The sequence below is a fragment of the Elephantulus edwardii genome, unplaced genomic scaffold (genome assembly GCF_000299155.1).
Source record: "Elephantulus edwardii isolate Elephantulus edwardi_28Jun2011 unplaced genomic scaffold, EleEdw1.0 scaffold00052, whole genome shotgun sequence".
Classification (NCBI taxonomy): domain Eukaryota; kingdom Metazoa; phylum Chordata; class Mammalia; order Macroscelidea; family Macroscelididae; genus Elephantulus; species Elephantulus edwardii.
In genome coordinates, this window is record NW_006399802.1 from 17,239,302 (window position 1) to 17,254,711 (window position 15,410).

At 46.6% G+C, this 15,410-nt stretch overlaps 1 protein-coding gene across 1 annotated transcript; it reads right to left on the bottom strand.

The window, feature by feature from the left end:
* Positions 1–6,911: 6,911 nt before the first annotated feature.
* On the bottom strand, positions 6,912–10,515 carry LOC102850979 (chromosome unknown open reading frame, human C9orf152). The gene is made up of 2 exons (XM_006886988.1): positions 10,323–10,515; positions 6,912–7,438 (listed from the first exon to the last, which is right to left on the bottom strand). The coding sequence occupies exons 1-2, from the start codon at positions 10,513–10,515 to the stop codon at positions 6,912–6,914; spliced, it is 720 nt and encodes a 239-aa protein (XP_006887050.1).
* Between the last annotated feature and the right edge of the window lie 4,895 nt (positions 10,516–15,410).

Below are 15,410 nucleotides of genomic sequence, written 5' to 3' on the forward strand. Positions count from 1 at the left end.
CAAACACCAGAGAGAGGTGGTCTTTCGGTTAACAACACAGGTCCCTATAGAACACATCACCAGAGCTCTCCAGGCTCAACCAGTGACCCCAGTCACTCTGAGACAAGTTGCACTGAGATTGTCTTTAAAACACTCTGAAAACAAACAAAACAAACACCACTCTGAAAACAGTACTGCAAGTTACTTAGTGAACTAACTTTTTGTTGGTAGGGTCTTCCCCAAACTACAGAGCAATTCTCAGTGTCTCTAATGCAAATGCCAGAGACCCCCCAACGAAGGTGGTTTGGGGTTTTTGAGGGTTTTTTTTTCTTTTAAATATTATTATTCTCCTGAAAACTAAGGTTATGGGAGGAAATCTTACATGCTTATCACAGCCAGACAGGTACAGTCAACATTGTTGTTGTCGTCAAGTTAACTACAACTCATAGCAATCCTGTGAACTACAGGTCTGAACCTTGCTCTGTTTGGAGTGTTTTGTCTGGAGGTGATAATGACGGAAGAGCCAGCGCAGGCTCACTTTTAAGACACTGGGACTTCAGGTTGGGAGAAGTTCATTTGCCTCAACAAGCTTTCACTCTTCCTCCTCCTGGCTCGTGGGAGGAGTGGTGGCGTGCTACCAAGTCTTGCTCAAGAGCTCGGATTTGAGGAATTCTGAGTTCAATCATAGCTGGTCAGTGGATTTGTCAGTGAAAAGGGAGAGATAAAGAAATTCTTAATACATGTGGGGCATCGTCTCTCTGGACTGGAGGGTACAATTCAATGATCTGTCTCTCCCTCTCTGTGTGTGTCTCTCTGTCTCTGTCTCTGTCTCTGTCTCTCTCTCTCTCTCTGTGTGTGTGTGTGTGTAATGTGAATTTACAGAGTTGTGCAACCGTCACCACAATCTGGCTTTTGAACATTCTCACACTCCACTTTATCCCCTCATAACTTCCATAGAATTCTCTGCCTTTGGTATGAGATATCCTACATGCACACAGTGACACAGAGATTGCAAACAAGTTAAATGGTCACTTAAGTGAAGGTTCCCTTCAGGAAGGACATGAGATTGGAGGTACCACCACAGAATATGTCTACTTTTTCAAAAAGGTAAGTGAGGATCAAATACCTCTCTCAAAACTTAAGAAAAAAATTTTTTTAACTCCCAGAGTAATATAAAAGAGTAACACAAGGACTGGGCGTGAAGTATTAAGTAGGAATGGTGAGACCAGCCTTTTCCTGGGAATTCTGAACACTGGCATGTGCACAGGGAGTGTGCGACATTTGGAGGAAGAATTGGACCCTAGGAGGGGCTGGACATTGTGGTTTTCTCCCCTCCCTCTAAGTCCCAGCCTCTTCCACTGGTGGCACCACTACACCCAACACCCCTCCCCATGCACAGAGCCCTAATTTGTGAGACTCCTGGGGACTATACAAGAAGCCTTTTTTCCTACCTAAGGACCTACATTCACCTCAGCTGACACAGTTGGTGCCCTTGAAGAGAGCTCATGGAGGAGGCTGTCTGTCTGAGGAGAGGGCCCGTCGAAGGCCACTGGGCCAGATGCAGTTCTTCCTGTGTACCTTCTACCTGGAGGAAATGTAGCTAGGATGCTCTTCGGAAGAAGATGAGACTTCATCTCATGTACTGTAGACATGTTTTCAGGAGTCAGTCCCCAGAGAAGGGCATCATGCTTGGGAAAGCAGAGGGTCCACAAAACAGAGGAAGGCCATCAGTGAGATGGGTTGACCAGTGTCTGCAGCAGTGGGTTTAAGGCCAGCAGCAGCTGTGAGGATGACGCGGGGTCGGATGATGTTTCTTTCTGTTGTACATGGGGTCACTGGAGATAGGACCAACTTGGCCTTGGCCGTGCCTGACAATAATAACAACCTTCTTCCTGGAATCAGACAACACAGAAAGGACGTTCTGGATTAAGGAAATGACTGGACATTTTCCTTTATCTCCACACTTAATCAACAGCTCAGCTTGGCCTCTGGAAGAAACTCCTCTCATCTGCCTCAGGGGGCGGGGAGATCTGCAGGGTTTAATGCCTACTAAGAAGCAGGAGGGAGTCTTCCCACTCAGCTGAGGTAATCAAGAATGGTGGCACAGTCTCCCAGCTCGGCCCTCAGTGCCACTCCGCCTTCATCCGGAGTTGGAGTGGGACTGGGGTTCCAGGGTTAACTAGGTACTGAGACAGGAGGGCTGTAGACCGATGAACTCTTTCCTCTTCCTCAAAAATGGTGTCTATAATCCAGAGCTAACAACAAAGGGCCCTCATTATTCCAAGAATTGCCACCACTTTTATAGATCAGCCATATTTCTAAAAGCTGGGCTTCCAAAGGGTGCTAGACCAACAGAAATCTCTAAGAACTTACTGAGCTTGCAAAGTTTTGCCCCTCCTCCCTGCATTACTGACCGAAACTGGAGGCAAAAGTAATCATTCTGTGTTTACAAGCCCACCAGGAGACCCTGACAAACATTAGAATCTGAGAACCAGGGCCCTGCAGCACGCTGAGAAACAGCCACCATCATGGCAGGCAGGGCCTGATTCCTTTCTCTGTAGTGAGATGAGGCTGGGAAGGGACATCGTGGTCACGTTCTTGGGGGACATTTGATGTTTGGATGGAGATTTTTCTGTTTTCATAAAACAGGGCAATTGACCAATTCTCCTCAAAGCCAAGGGGGGAAAGATCAAAGATGCTTTCTTTCCAAGGCGGTGGTGTCTACCAGAAGGGGTCTGTTGTTCTTGAGTGCTGCTGAGTTGCCCTGACTCATTTCAACCCTCTGTACAACCCTGACCGGATCCTGTGCCGCCTTCAGTTTCTGCTGTCCCCAAGCCCAGTGTTGCAGTTACGGTGTCAGTCATCTCACTGAAAGGCTTCCTTTCCTTTGCTGACCCCCTGCTTTTCCTTCTCCAGCGACACCCTTCTTGATAACATGCCCAAAGTATGTGAGACAAAATCGCATCATCCTTGCTAAGGAGCATGCTAGTTGCACTTTGTCCAAATCAGATTTCTCTGTTCTTTTGGCAGTCCATTGGGGCTCTGTTGGCATCATTTACAGGGAGTTACCAGCTAACCCCAAGGCAGTGCCCCTCTGGCGGTTCGAATCCCGTGGCAGCTCTGAGGGAGAAAGATGGGCAATCTCCTCCCATGTGGTACACAGCCTTGGAAACCCAATGAAGGGTCAGTTCTGAGTCAGTTCCAACTAGATGGACATGAGAGAGATTCAGCTTGGCAATCTTTCAATATTCTCCACCAACACCACAATTCAAAGATGTTCATTCTTATCAATTGTCCTTATTCGTACTGATACTTCATTCCTGACTAGAATGCCACTCCAGCCATTTTAGTTACAGAGAGAGAGAGAGAGAGAGAGAGGAAGATCTCAATAGAAAAATGACAACACAGAACAACCGGGAAGAGAGAACTTTCTCTCTCTCTCCCCACCCCCTTTCTTTCTCTCTCATCTTCGTTTTTTCTTCCTTTTTTCAATCCTCAGTTCTTTCTAGCCTCCATTCTTTCTATCTTTCTTTATATCCAATTCCTTTATGTCCCTCGTCCCTCTTCTCTTTCTATCCTAATCGCTCTCTCTCTCTCCCCCTACCCTCTCTTTCTTTTTTCTTTTTGTCTCAAACACAATGGCTACAGCATCCATAGAGGGTTTCATGTCATTGGAGGAAACCTTCATGCTAGAAGTCTTACTGCTGTACAGTTAGGCTCAGAGTATGACCTAGTTAGGCTCACAGTGAGGCTCAGTTAGGCTTCAAGTCAGACTGAGATAGGTTAGGACTTAGGCTTAGGTATACATTGAAATTTAGTTAGCCTCAGAGTCAGGTTTAGTTAAGCTCCGAGTTGATTTTCACTAGACTGGAGTCAGGCCTAGTTAGGCTTGGAGTCGGGCTTGGTTAGGATAGGAGTTGGGCTTAGGTATACAGTGAGTGTTAGGCTCAGAGTCGAGTTTAGTTGGACTCAGAATCAGGCCTAGTTAGGCTCAGAGTCAGGCCTAATTAGGCTCAGAGTGGGGCCTAGAGCTGCTTAGTGAGGCCTAGTTTGGACTGGACTCAGTCATCGTTAAGAGTTGGGCTTAGGTATAAGTGAGAGTTAGGCTCAGAATCAGGCTTAGTAAGGCTCAGAGTCGAGGTTTCTTAGAATCAGGCCTACTTAGGCTCGGAGTCAGGCCTACTTGGGCTCAGAGTGGGGACTAGTGCTGCTTAGTGAGGCTCAACGTAGGACCTAGTTAGGCTCAGAGTGAGATCTAGTAAGGCCTGAAGTAAGAATTAGTTAAGAGTTGGCCTTAGGCATACAGTGAGATTTAGTTAGGCTCAGAATCAGGCTTAGTAAGGCTCAGAGTCAAGTTTTGGTCGACTCGAAGTCAGGTCTCTTTCTCCTGTGATTTCTTTCTTTCTATCATTCTTCCTCTCTTTTTTCTTTTCTATCTTTCTTCCTTTCTTCCTATCATCCTCTTTCCTATCTTCCTAACTTTCTATCTTTTTTGCTATCCTCCTTTTTCACTATCCCCCTTTCTCTCTCCTCTTCACTCTCCTCCTTTCTTTCTCTCCTTTTTTACTATCCCTTTCTTTCTCTCCTCCTTTTCACTATCCTCCTTTCTTTCCATCCTCTTTTTACTACCCCCTTTCTTTCTCTCATTTTCACTATCTGCCTTCTTTCTCTCCTCCTTTTTTACTATCCTCCTTTCTTTCTCTCCTCTTTTACTACCCCCTTTCTTTCGCTCCTTGTTTACTATCCCCCTTTCTTTCTTTCCTCCTTTTTTACTATCCTCCTTTCTCTTTCTCTCCCTGTGTGTGTGTGTGTGTGTGTGTGTGTGTGTCTTCTTGCCTCTATATCCGTCTAGCTCTCTATCCTCCTTCCTCTCTATCCTAATGGCTCTCTATCCTCCAGCCTTTTTATCTTCCAGCCTCTGAATCCTCAGCCTCTGTATCCTCCTGCCTCTCTATCTTCAGCCTCTCTTTCCACCTTCCTCTCTATCATCCTCTCTCTCTCTCTCCTCTCTATTTGGCTAGCTTTCTATCCTCCTGCCTCTCTGTCCTATGGAAAACTATGCTGCATTGAAAAACAAGGAACTCATGAACTATTATGCAAAATGGATGACCCTAGAGAACATTATGCTGAGTGAAAGATCTCAGTCACAAAAGGGCAAATACTGCATAGTGCCACTGTTGTAAAATGGGACTGACATCAGTGTTGGGGGAAGACAGAAAAGGAGCGGAGGAATGATGTATACTTCATTGAAACAGATGAAAGAACTGTTTGAAAGGGATATTTGAATGGGAATTCTTGTCATTACAGAAGTCCAGAGTGAAGGCTGCATAGAGGAGTGGACGACTGCATAACAATGAAAAGAGTTTTTCTTTTTTCTTTTCAAGGAGAAGAGTGAACTGGAGGGGAGAAGAAGGAGGGAGAAAAGTGCAACAATGAATGACTGGAAACCCCAAGTCTCGGTAAACTGTCATTAGAATTAATAATAAAAAAAAATAACAACAGGAAAAGGAAGTACAGTGAATCCCAAAACTAGAAGGAGTTTCCAAGCAGACATGTGCATACGTATTTTTGATGAGTAGTGACCCTTGTACTTAGCAGCTCTGGATGTGACCGAGCACGTCTCTGTCACCATGAGGAAGAAAGCCTGTGGGTGAAACTTCACAAAGGTAATGTGATACCCGAGAAAGTACATTGGAGTTGTTTAAATATCATTACTAAAGTTAAACAGTAGCCAGGAAAGAGGTGCTTTATTCTCCATCACTCAAATACTAACTGCTTTAATTGGTTTTTAAAAGCACATTTTGTAGCAGGAAAGGATTCAATAGTCCAAGTCTGGCTCCTTTTGTTCAGGTTCCCATGACTGTACTAATGACTAATTTGAAAGTTTTCAATAAGACCTTAATTTGGAATTACAAGAAAAAAGATAGGAAAAGAATCAAGAGAGGAAGGGAAGAGAAAGAAAGGGGGGGAAAAAGCAACAGAAAAAAGCAAGGGAAGTGGGAGGGGTAAAGGAATGAGGAGAGATCTAGAGGGGACCTGAAAAGATGGGGTGACAGTGGGCATAGATCTGTGGTGATTAATTTTATAAAACACAATGTGTGGGAATGATCATATGAAATGCAAAGTGAGTGAAAGATCATGCAAAATACAATGTACATAAATGAAACAATGTACGCGAATTTTGTAGCAAACCAATAAAAAATAAAGATAATTTTTTTTTAAAAAGCAAGAAAGGGAGGATGATGGAAAGAAATACTACTGCGATGTACAAGGTCTCAAAGGAAGCTAAGAAATAATTAGCTCTTCGTAAAGTTCGTTAAGCACAAAATAGTGGTGACAGGGTTGAATGCTCTTTTTTCCAGGAATACCATTCCTTGGAATGCAAAACTTGAAATCAATCTAATTGAATTCAGTCACCATGAATTTAGAGATTTGTAAGTGAGCTGGTCTCCAGACAGAACAGTCAGAAGGCAATTCTCAGAGCACGTTTTCTTGAGAATATGTGTGAAATATCAGAAGCTACATAAAAACAAAACCGAGACTGTCCGTGCCCACTGGCCCCTGCGTACTGCCAAGGCATCTCGAATGGCTACGGTCTCTAAACTTCAAAATTCTCCAGCTCCATCAACTCAGCAGATTTCCTACTCAGTCCTCCTAAGCAATAGCATCCTTGCCTTGCCTTCTTGTATAAGCTGAACGGGGCTGCACTGATAGGACAGAACCTTTTCATTCTAAGCTATAAGCACTTGACCTGAGCGGTCTCTTCTTTTTTTGAAGGACCAGACCATGAGCTCATACAAGTCCACTTCTCACAGTTCCTACAATGGTAGTTCTTATTTCCAGCTGGAGCCTCTCAATGTGGCTCTGTCTCCCTGGTTCTCTGATGAGGTATCCATGGTTTCAAGGCCAAGGCTGCAGGCTGAGCAGGAACTTCAGGCTGGTCCATATAAGCCCAGGTTTCGTGCAGCTTGGGAGATCCTGGGAGTTTTCTTTTGAGGAAATGGGTAATGAGCTGATTTTCCAGGTCTGTGTAGGTTCTTTGAGGGAAGAGGGCATTGAATGCTCCTGTGTAAGCCAGATTCTTCTGCCTTTGCCTGGGTATTGCCCACGTGACATTGACTTTGGGCTGCCTCTGGCATTTCGAGCTCTTGCTGAGCTCTCTGATTGCTTTCAAACAAGCCTGGGTCTCCTTCTGGAGCGAGTCTTTGGTCAGACCCAGCGAGCCTGCCCTTGTGCTGCACCTGATGGCTGGCTTCCTGACAAAAAGTCTGTGCCAAACAATGCATCTCTAGGTGTGTGTGCCACGGGGACGTGGGGATCTGAAGACAGCCTCTGCTGGCCTCCTCCGGCATCCCCTTGGCCTCAGGCTCGGCCTCGTCCAGGGACAGCGAGCTCCTTCGCTCCTTGTTAATCCAAACAGCACTCATGATGGGCTGAGCAGGAGCAGGCATGTCGCCCCCTGGGAAAGGAAGAACAGGCAGGATCACCCCTGGAACATGCCCAGCAATCTCATTTTGGAGGTCTTGAAATTTTTAAGTTGAAAGAATGCCAGGTCATCAAAGATGCAATCTGTTGAATATATGAGAATAACTACTGCAGTTGCACCATAGCGGGCTTGTAGACATTAGTTAATGCAAATAAAACTTTACCATCATGCCCGATAGAGATAGATGCTAGTTATCACTAGAAAATGTGACTTCCCCCTATACCTTGACAACATGGTTGATGGTGGTACCACTCTCTGTGACAGAAAATATAGAAGGAATAGGAGATTTTGGTTGGGGGAGATGAGTATGCATTTGAATATGTTGTATTTCAGATGTTTGCCTGTAGAACATCCAAGCAGCCTGGATTTTGGAAGAGAAAGTTGGGCAGGAGTTTTAGAGGTCTCCCACATATATGTGGTAGTTGAAATAATGAAAACAGGGGTATAAATAGGTGAGACTCAAGTGAAAGTTAGAGTTCTAGAATGTTCAACTATTTAGCAGGAAATAGTAGAAGAAAAGTCAGGGAAGAACAAGTGGTCAAAATTGGGGCATGTTCATGTTACGAAGACGAGCAAGTAAGGAATCTGGCAGCTTGAGCTTCTTCTGAGAGCAGCACAAAGACACGGGAAGACAGAGTAGCCATTGAGACTGGGCTACTCCTTCAACTAGGATTCTGTGTCTCAAGATCCAAGATTGCAATGACATTTTGGGTGCTGGTTGATGGAATTCCTTCAGACTATGAATGAGACCTGATTTGAGGACAAAGGGTTCGGGTCTTTATTTTGGTCTGAGGATGGAGAACCTGGGCCCTGCAAATGTAGGAGCACTATCAGGTTGCACCAATGCAGTTCCACGGGTCTCACCAGGTGGCACCAACTCAAGTAATGGGAAGTCGTCTCCTTCGGCTTAGAATGGGCACTTCTGTCCACAAACAGCCGCACAATACTACTGTACATATACTAAACCCACTGAATTGTGCACTTTTTACTAAATTTTAGAAAGAGCACACTTCTTGCTCTAATGGGGAACTCCCTCTGTCCCCTGATGCTTTGTTGGCCAGGCCTGGAGCTCCAACTCAACCTCACTGCCATCAGGTCAGAGCCCACTCACAGCTGACCCTCCAGCAGGTTCTCTGAGGCTTGGATCACATAGGAGGAAACTGCCCATCTTTCACTTGAAAGAGTGGCTGCTGGATTGGAACCAACAGAGAGGCTGCGTCATGGGGTTAGCAGTTCAACAGCCTATGAATTGTGCCACCAGAGGTTACAGTGAAGGGAGACTATTCACTGAGTCCCTTGAGCTGCACAGACACCCACAGAGCCTCCCAGGGCCCAGCTTTGAACTTCAGGGTGTCTTCCCATTTCCATGAACTTGTTCCTTCCCTTTGTCCTCACCTGCTTCCCTTCTACATTTTCCATCACAAGAAGCAATACCACCATCTACCATGCAGTCAAAGGGTAGGGGGATATTGGGGGAACCCTGCTTGCTGAAACTGAGGAGGACCTCATGCACTTGCTGCGAAGGGTCAAGGACTGCAGCCTTCAGTATGGACTAAGGCTCAACGTCAAGAAGACAAAGATTCTTGCCACTGGACCAATTGGCAGCATCAGGATGGATGACAAAGAGATTGAGAGTGTTCACAGCTTCAGTTTGCTCAGCTCCACAGTCAACACTCTTGGCACCAGCAGTCAGGAAATCAAAAAGTGTATCGCGATGGGAAAGTCTGCTGTTAGGGACCTCTCTAAGGTACTCAGGAGCAACAGTGTCTCTCTGGAGCTAAGGTGCGCCTGATACAGGCCATGGTATTTGCAATCGCTTGTTATGCATCAGAGAGTTGGACAATGACTAGGGAGGACAGAAGGAGAGTGGATGCTTTTGAGCTGTGGTGCTGGAGAAGGGTACTGAATGTACCCTGGACTGCCAGGAAAACAAACAGATTTATCTTGGAGAGGATTAAACCAAGCTACTCCTTGGAGGCAAGGATTCTGGGGCTTTGTCTGACATACTTTGGACATGTTGCCAGGAGGGACGGGTCCCTGGAGAGGGACATCATGCTTGGGAGGGCGGAGGGACAACGCAGGAGGGGAAGACCCTCTATGAGATGGATTGGTTCGGTGACTGGGGTAATCGGGATGGGTGTGTCAGAGGCGGTGCGGTTGGCGCGGGATAGAGCGGGGTTTAGGGCTGTTGTGCATAGGGTCGCTATGAGTCGGAAACGACTCGATGGCACATAACAACAACAACAACATAATAATTGCCACCTAACTTAGGTTCTTTTCCCCTGATTTCTTCTGCCTAGTTTTTCTAATGCTATTACTATTAGCCTTGCGCTAATTTCCTTCTGGAGTGACGTCTGAGTTTCCAAAAAGAGTGGGCTGCCTCTCTTGAGGAAGGAGCTCCTGTGTCTGACTGGACCTGCCCTGGCGGAGGTCTGAGCCGGTGGCATCACGTTCTGTGAGCCTGAGTTACATCTTGGACCCTGGGCCTTGCTGCTCCCAGACCCAGTTGGCCATATCTTCTCCCCACCAGCTGCCCCCTTCTCCGCCTCATTGTCTCTGGTTTGCAGGAAGTAAGAGCTGGGTCAGACCCAGCCAGGAAGTAGAGCTCCTTCTCCCACCTGGCTCTGCAGGGCAGCCAAGTCCGGCTCACCAGGCTGACCAGTTCAGTGAGATGGGAACACAGGAGCAGAGGTCAGGCATGTGAGGCTCCAGGAGAAACGGGAAGGGCGCTCAGCTAAGCCCAGTGGCCACCAGCAACCCCACCAGCACCACCAAGCCTTGACGTGGCCCTGCCTGCAACTGTCATCCATTGGGCTCCAGCCAGGCCCTCTCCCCTCCCACCTGTGCCCAGCCCTACCTTTGGGGAGCACCACCACGTGGGGCTGGGCCCTCTGCCGGGATCTCAGGCCTTCGTACTGGGCTCGCAGGAGCTGGATGCTGAGCAGGGGCCCTTTCCCCGGGGCCTGAGGACTGGAGCCCTCAGCCATCAAGGAAGACCCGGACTGCCAGCAGTGGGGCAGGGAGAGGCAGGGGCAGGACAACCCCTTCATCCGGGATCCGGGAGGAAAGCAAACACCGAAGGGAGGGGCAGGGGTGGGAGGGCACTAGGTGGAAGAGGTCGGGGAAGAGGGTGGAAAACTTAGAAGGCGGAGGAGTTGAGGCTGGAGAAGAGGTAGTGAGAGAGAAAAGTGGAGAGCGGAGGAATGGAAGAGAAAAATGGTGGGAGAAGTAGGGGACACGAATGCAGGGGCAAGCGAGAAGGGTCAGTTAAGAGCAGGGGCAGGAGAGAGTTGGGAGGGGGGCAGACGGGGAGCAGTAAGGGAGGTGGAGAGTGGGGAAGAAGGACAGAAATGACGCAGGCAGGGTGGCAAGGGGTGGATGTCCAGGGCAGACAGAGGCAGCGGGAGATGGAAGGGGCCTGGAAGTTGGAGAAGAAAGGACACAGGACAGGGGAGTCTGGAGAGAATAGAGAAGGGCGCGTACAGAGACCTCGGAGTTGAAGGAGCGTCTTATCCCAGGGCCTTCACTGCTCGATCCTCTTCAGAATCCAGTGAACTTCCTGACTGGTGCTGGGGAGCGTCAGGTGCCCGCTCAGCTCACACGTCTTGGACCTGAGCCTGGTGCTCTCAGCAGGGGCCACCACCAGGTACAAGCTGAGAACCTGCTGGTTTAGTTTGCAACTGGAAACAGAACACCCTCTGCAGCCTCGCAGAGTCCATGCCTTGGAGGATGTGCACGCCACGATGAAGCCCTAGGAAGATCCCAGGGCAAAGATCTCCCCCAAGACTTCAACTGACTTCTCCCAACACATACCCCACAGAAAACCTAGCCCCAAAGCCAGCCCTGGATACAGACCCACAGCAGCCTGGTCCCTAGCCAGCCTGGCCCCCTTGACACTTGGTACAGCATCAGAGGGACCCACACTTTCCAGCTAAGCAGTAAATGACACCCACAGCCTGGCACTCTTTCACTCTCCACTTGCCAGCCCCATCCCTTTTAAACCTAGACTTCTCTCCCTTGTACCAGCTTTGTGCTATCCTCCAAAGGTATTAACACTGTTAGGTCAAGATAAATCCCTTTCTTACTGTGGCATTTACAGATTATCCAAATAACCAAGACATCTCAAAGGCAATGGAAAGAGAATCAAGGCTGGAAATTAGGAGATGCTTTGGAGGTTACTGTACAGGATCTAGATGTTAGTTGGACATGGTTGTGGGGATAGGGGACATGGAGTGGTAGAGAGTAAGTCTTAATTGAATGAAAGGATGGTAGTTTCATTCACAAAATAAGTCCAGGAGAGGATCAGAGTAGGAAAGGAAAGGAAATCTGTTTTAGATATGTGGTATCTAAGCTGCTTGATGATCAAAGTGGCTTCTTTTCAACTATTTCCTGTGCGTCTAAAAGTTGGACAGTGAATACAGATGACAGGAGAAGAATTGGTGCTTTTGAATTGCGGTGTTAGAGTGCTGAACATCCCATAAACTACACAAAGAACTAACAAGTCTGTCCTGGAGGAAGTGACACCAGCGTGTCCCTTGGAGGCAAGGATGGCTAATGTCTCACATATTTGGAGCATGTTGTTAGGAGGGGCCAGTCCTTGGAAAAAGACATGTAGGAAAGATGGAAAGCTAGATAAAGAGAGGAAGACCCTCCACAAGATGGCCTGACACAGTGACAATGACAATGAGCTCGAGTCTACCAGAGATGGTGGGGACAGCACAGGAAGGGCAGGGTTCAGATTGTTGTTCATAGGGGTGCTCTGAGTTGTCAGCTCAATGGCCCCTAACTATAGTAACAACCACCAGGGAGCTCTGGTGGCGTCGACCGTAGGAAGTTGTGCTGACTAACCCAAAGGTAGCACCTCTCTGGTGGTTCGAATCCAACAGTGACTTTGCCGCCTTGAGAGAAAGATGCACACTCCTCCCATGTGATTTGCAACTTCTGAAAACCTGCTGGAGGGTCATCTATGAGTTGGTTCTGACTCAACCACGTTGAGTTTGAGTTCCTTTGAGTTATGATCTTTGAGTCACCCAATAGGATTTTCAGAAGGACGTGAGAAACTCTGTGGAGAGATCTAAACTGTAAATGCAGAAGTTATCATTGGTGAAAATTATACAGTCCATTATTGGAAATGTATTATCATCAGATATTCAGGCATCTGTGGAGTTAATAGATGTTCCAAGATGGCTTTCTTTTTCTTTTTTTAATCTATTTTTGTGTGTAATTATTTACTTCTAATTTTTTAACAACACAAAGAAAGACTTCTTCTCTATGTTCCTCTACTTTCCCCTCTTGTCCCAAAGACTAATTTCTTTGTGTTGGTCTCTGATCTATCATGACATTCGAACTTTTGGAGGACAGAATTAACGGTCCAGAATTGTAGCTTCTGCAAACCTGCTTCGTGATATAACCTCTGTGCTATATATTTTTTAAAAAATCTTACTCTTTCCCGCCCCCCCATCTCCCCAAGACCTCCTTGAGTTAGCCTCACCCTCACATGGGTATGGTAGGGTCCCATCATTGGAGTGGGTAAGCATCCCTGGACGGGGGTTTATAAAGTTGAAAATGCCCACCCTTTCTCATAGGAGTGAACATCTTCAGTTAATATATGGCTACTAGAGTCTTGGATTTGAATGATATTTTCCATCAAGAAGAAAATGCTAAAAGATACAGCTCTAGAAAGGCTACTATTTAAGGAATAAAAGGCAGGAATAAGAAGGCAAAGGTAAAAACGGAAAAAGTGAAGTCAAGCTCTTAAGAGAAAAAAATAATAGAAGAAATCATAACCAGAGATGCCCAAGACTGCCATGGCACAGACGATGGAAGGCAGCCAAAGAGGAGAGACAAGATCTTCCCGGGTAGCATTTGAGCAAGCATGCATTAGATGGTTCGCAACACAACTATACATTAAAACCGCCTCGGCAGTTTCTTTAAAACACCAGTGCTTGAGTACCTTTTGTAACTGTCCTGTGTTAATGAGTAAATTTCACAACTCATTGGCCTGGGCTGAGAACCATCTCTGAGCTGACATTCCTGTGGGCTTTGGGGTCTGTAAACCACATGGAGGGAAATGGCTCACATGTTTCTGAGGAGTGGCTGGTGATCTGCACCTTCAGAGAAGTTAGCAGCACAACTCCCTATTGCCTATACCAGCGAGTCAATACCAGCGAGTCAATTCCAAGTCAATACAAGCCAGTAAAAGAGAACAGAACTGCCCCATAGGATTTCCAAGGCTGTTGATGGAAAACTGATTGCTGTACAGGTGGTCCTGACTCCTGATGACCTTCCAGAGGAGACCACCCATCTGCTCCCCCAGAGCTTCTAATGGATTCAAACAAGGTCAAGTGCAACTTGCTACTTGCTAGAGACTTGCCAGCAAGTCTCCTCCGTCTGCTCCATAGAGGCAAGGAAGGTGACACTTCATCTCACATACTTAGGGCATATTGTCAGAAGGCATCAGATCTCGGGAAAAGACATCATGCTGGAGAAAGAAGAAAAGGAGACTAAGACCTTCAGTGAGATGGACTGACAGTAACTGTAGCAGTGCTTGAACATGGCGGAGATTGTAAGGATGGCACAGAACTGGGCCAAGTTTCGATCTGTTGTTCATAGGCTCATTTGCTTTGAGTTGTATTTGCTGACTCAGTATCACCTAACAACAATCTTTTTTTTTTTATTATTGTTAAATGTTATTAGTTTTAATGAACATTTACAGAGATTTTGGGCAGCTGGTGGCTTCGAACTCCCAACATTCCAAGTAGCAGCTGAAAACCTAACCGCTGCACTAAAAGGTTCTTCACTGGAGTTTCTAGTTAGAAAATTAAACCTGAGGGGTCCGGGTTCTCTTCTGTCCAAGGGGTCCAGTGATTCCATAAGATGTAGGTGGTAAAAGATGTCACTCAGCACTGGACACTACACCAGACAGAATGACTCAGACCTAAGGTACTGTGACAACTTCTGAGGTTGAAGAAGGAAGCCCTTAAAGGAAAGGTTATCAAGCCAACCGAGAGCTAGGAGAGCCAGCAGTGTGGTGAGGGTGGGGTAGGAGTGGTTTCTGTTCTTATAAAGGATTTAAATTTTAGGCTTTTGCCACCAGAAGCCTAGAAAAAGCTGAAGTGACCTGGACCTTTTTTATACCATAATTCCCTCTGAAGTTACACTCCCTTGTTGTTGACTGCCTTCAAGTCAAGCACGACTCATAGCGACCCTATGAACAAAAGGCCTGAAGCCCCTCTACAACTGTAGACATTTTTCAAAGTTCATAGGGTTTCCAGAGGCATCCAGTAAAGTACCCTTAAAAAAACAAGGGTGTAGTAGCATGGCAAGGGCGTAGAGCCCCACTCCCCAAAACCCTCTGTCTTTTCCTGGTTCTGGTAACAACTGGAGCAGAACCTCAGGCAGTGTCTGCAGGAAAGGCAGGCAGGCAGGGAAGGACTCAGGCCATGGAGGAGTGTCCATGGCAGACAAACCCGGAAGTCCAAATTTCTCAGGAGATGATGGGCCAGATATGAAAACAACGGTGACATTCATTGACTTCAAGCTACAGTGGGTCAGATATCTTGCTAATCACTCTATGTACATAAGGCACTTTAATCTCCTGTGGGAACATGTGAGGGAGGTCATGCTATATATAGCTCATGTTCCTTTACCTTTTGTGCTAAAGCCATCACTAAGCCCTGGTGATTTTTGCTCTAATCTTTGTCTTCACCTCTCTCTTCACCACTACACTGAATTTCCTGTTCCAGGATCATTACAACCTTTCCACTCCCTCCCGCCAAGTCTGGTCTCCTCACAGCAGTCAGTGCTCTCCTGAAGGCAACTTTTTTCCCTGGTTGGTTTCTTTCTGTTTAAAACTTTCAGTGGCAAGAGTGAGGTTGTACAGCTGTATTGTTTTTATAAATTTCTTAAAAAGAATTTTCATTTATAATGTTTTGCTGTACACAAA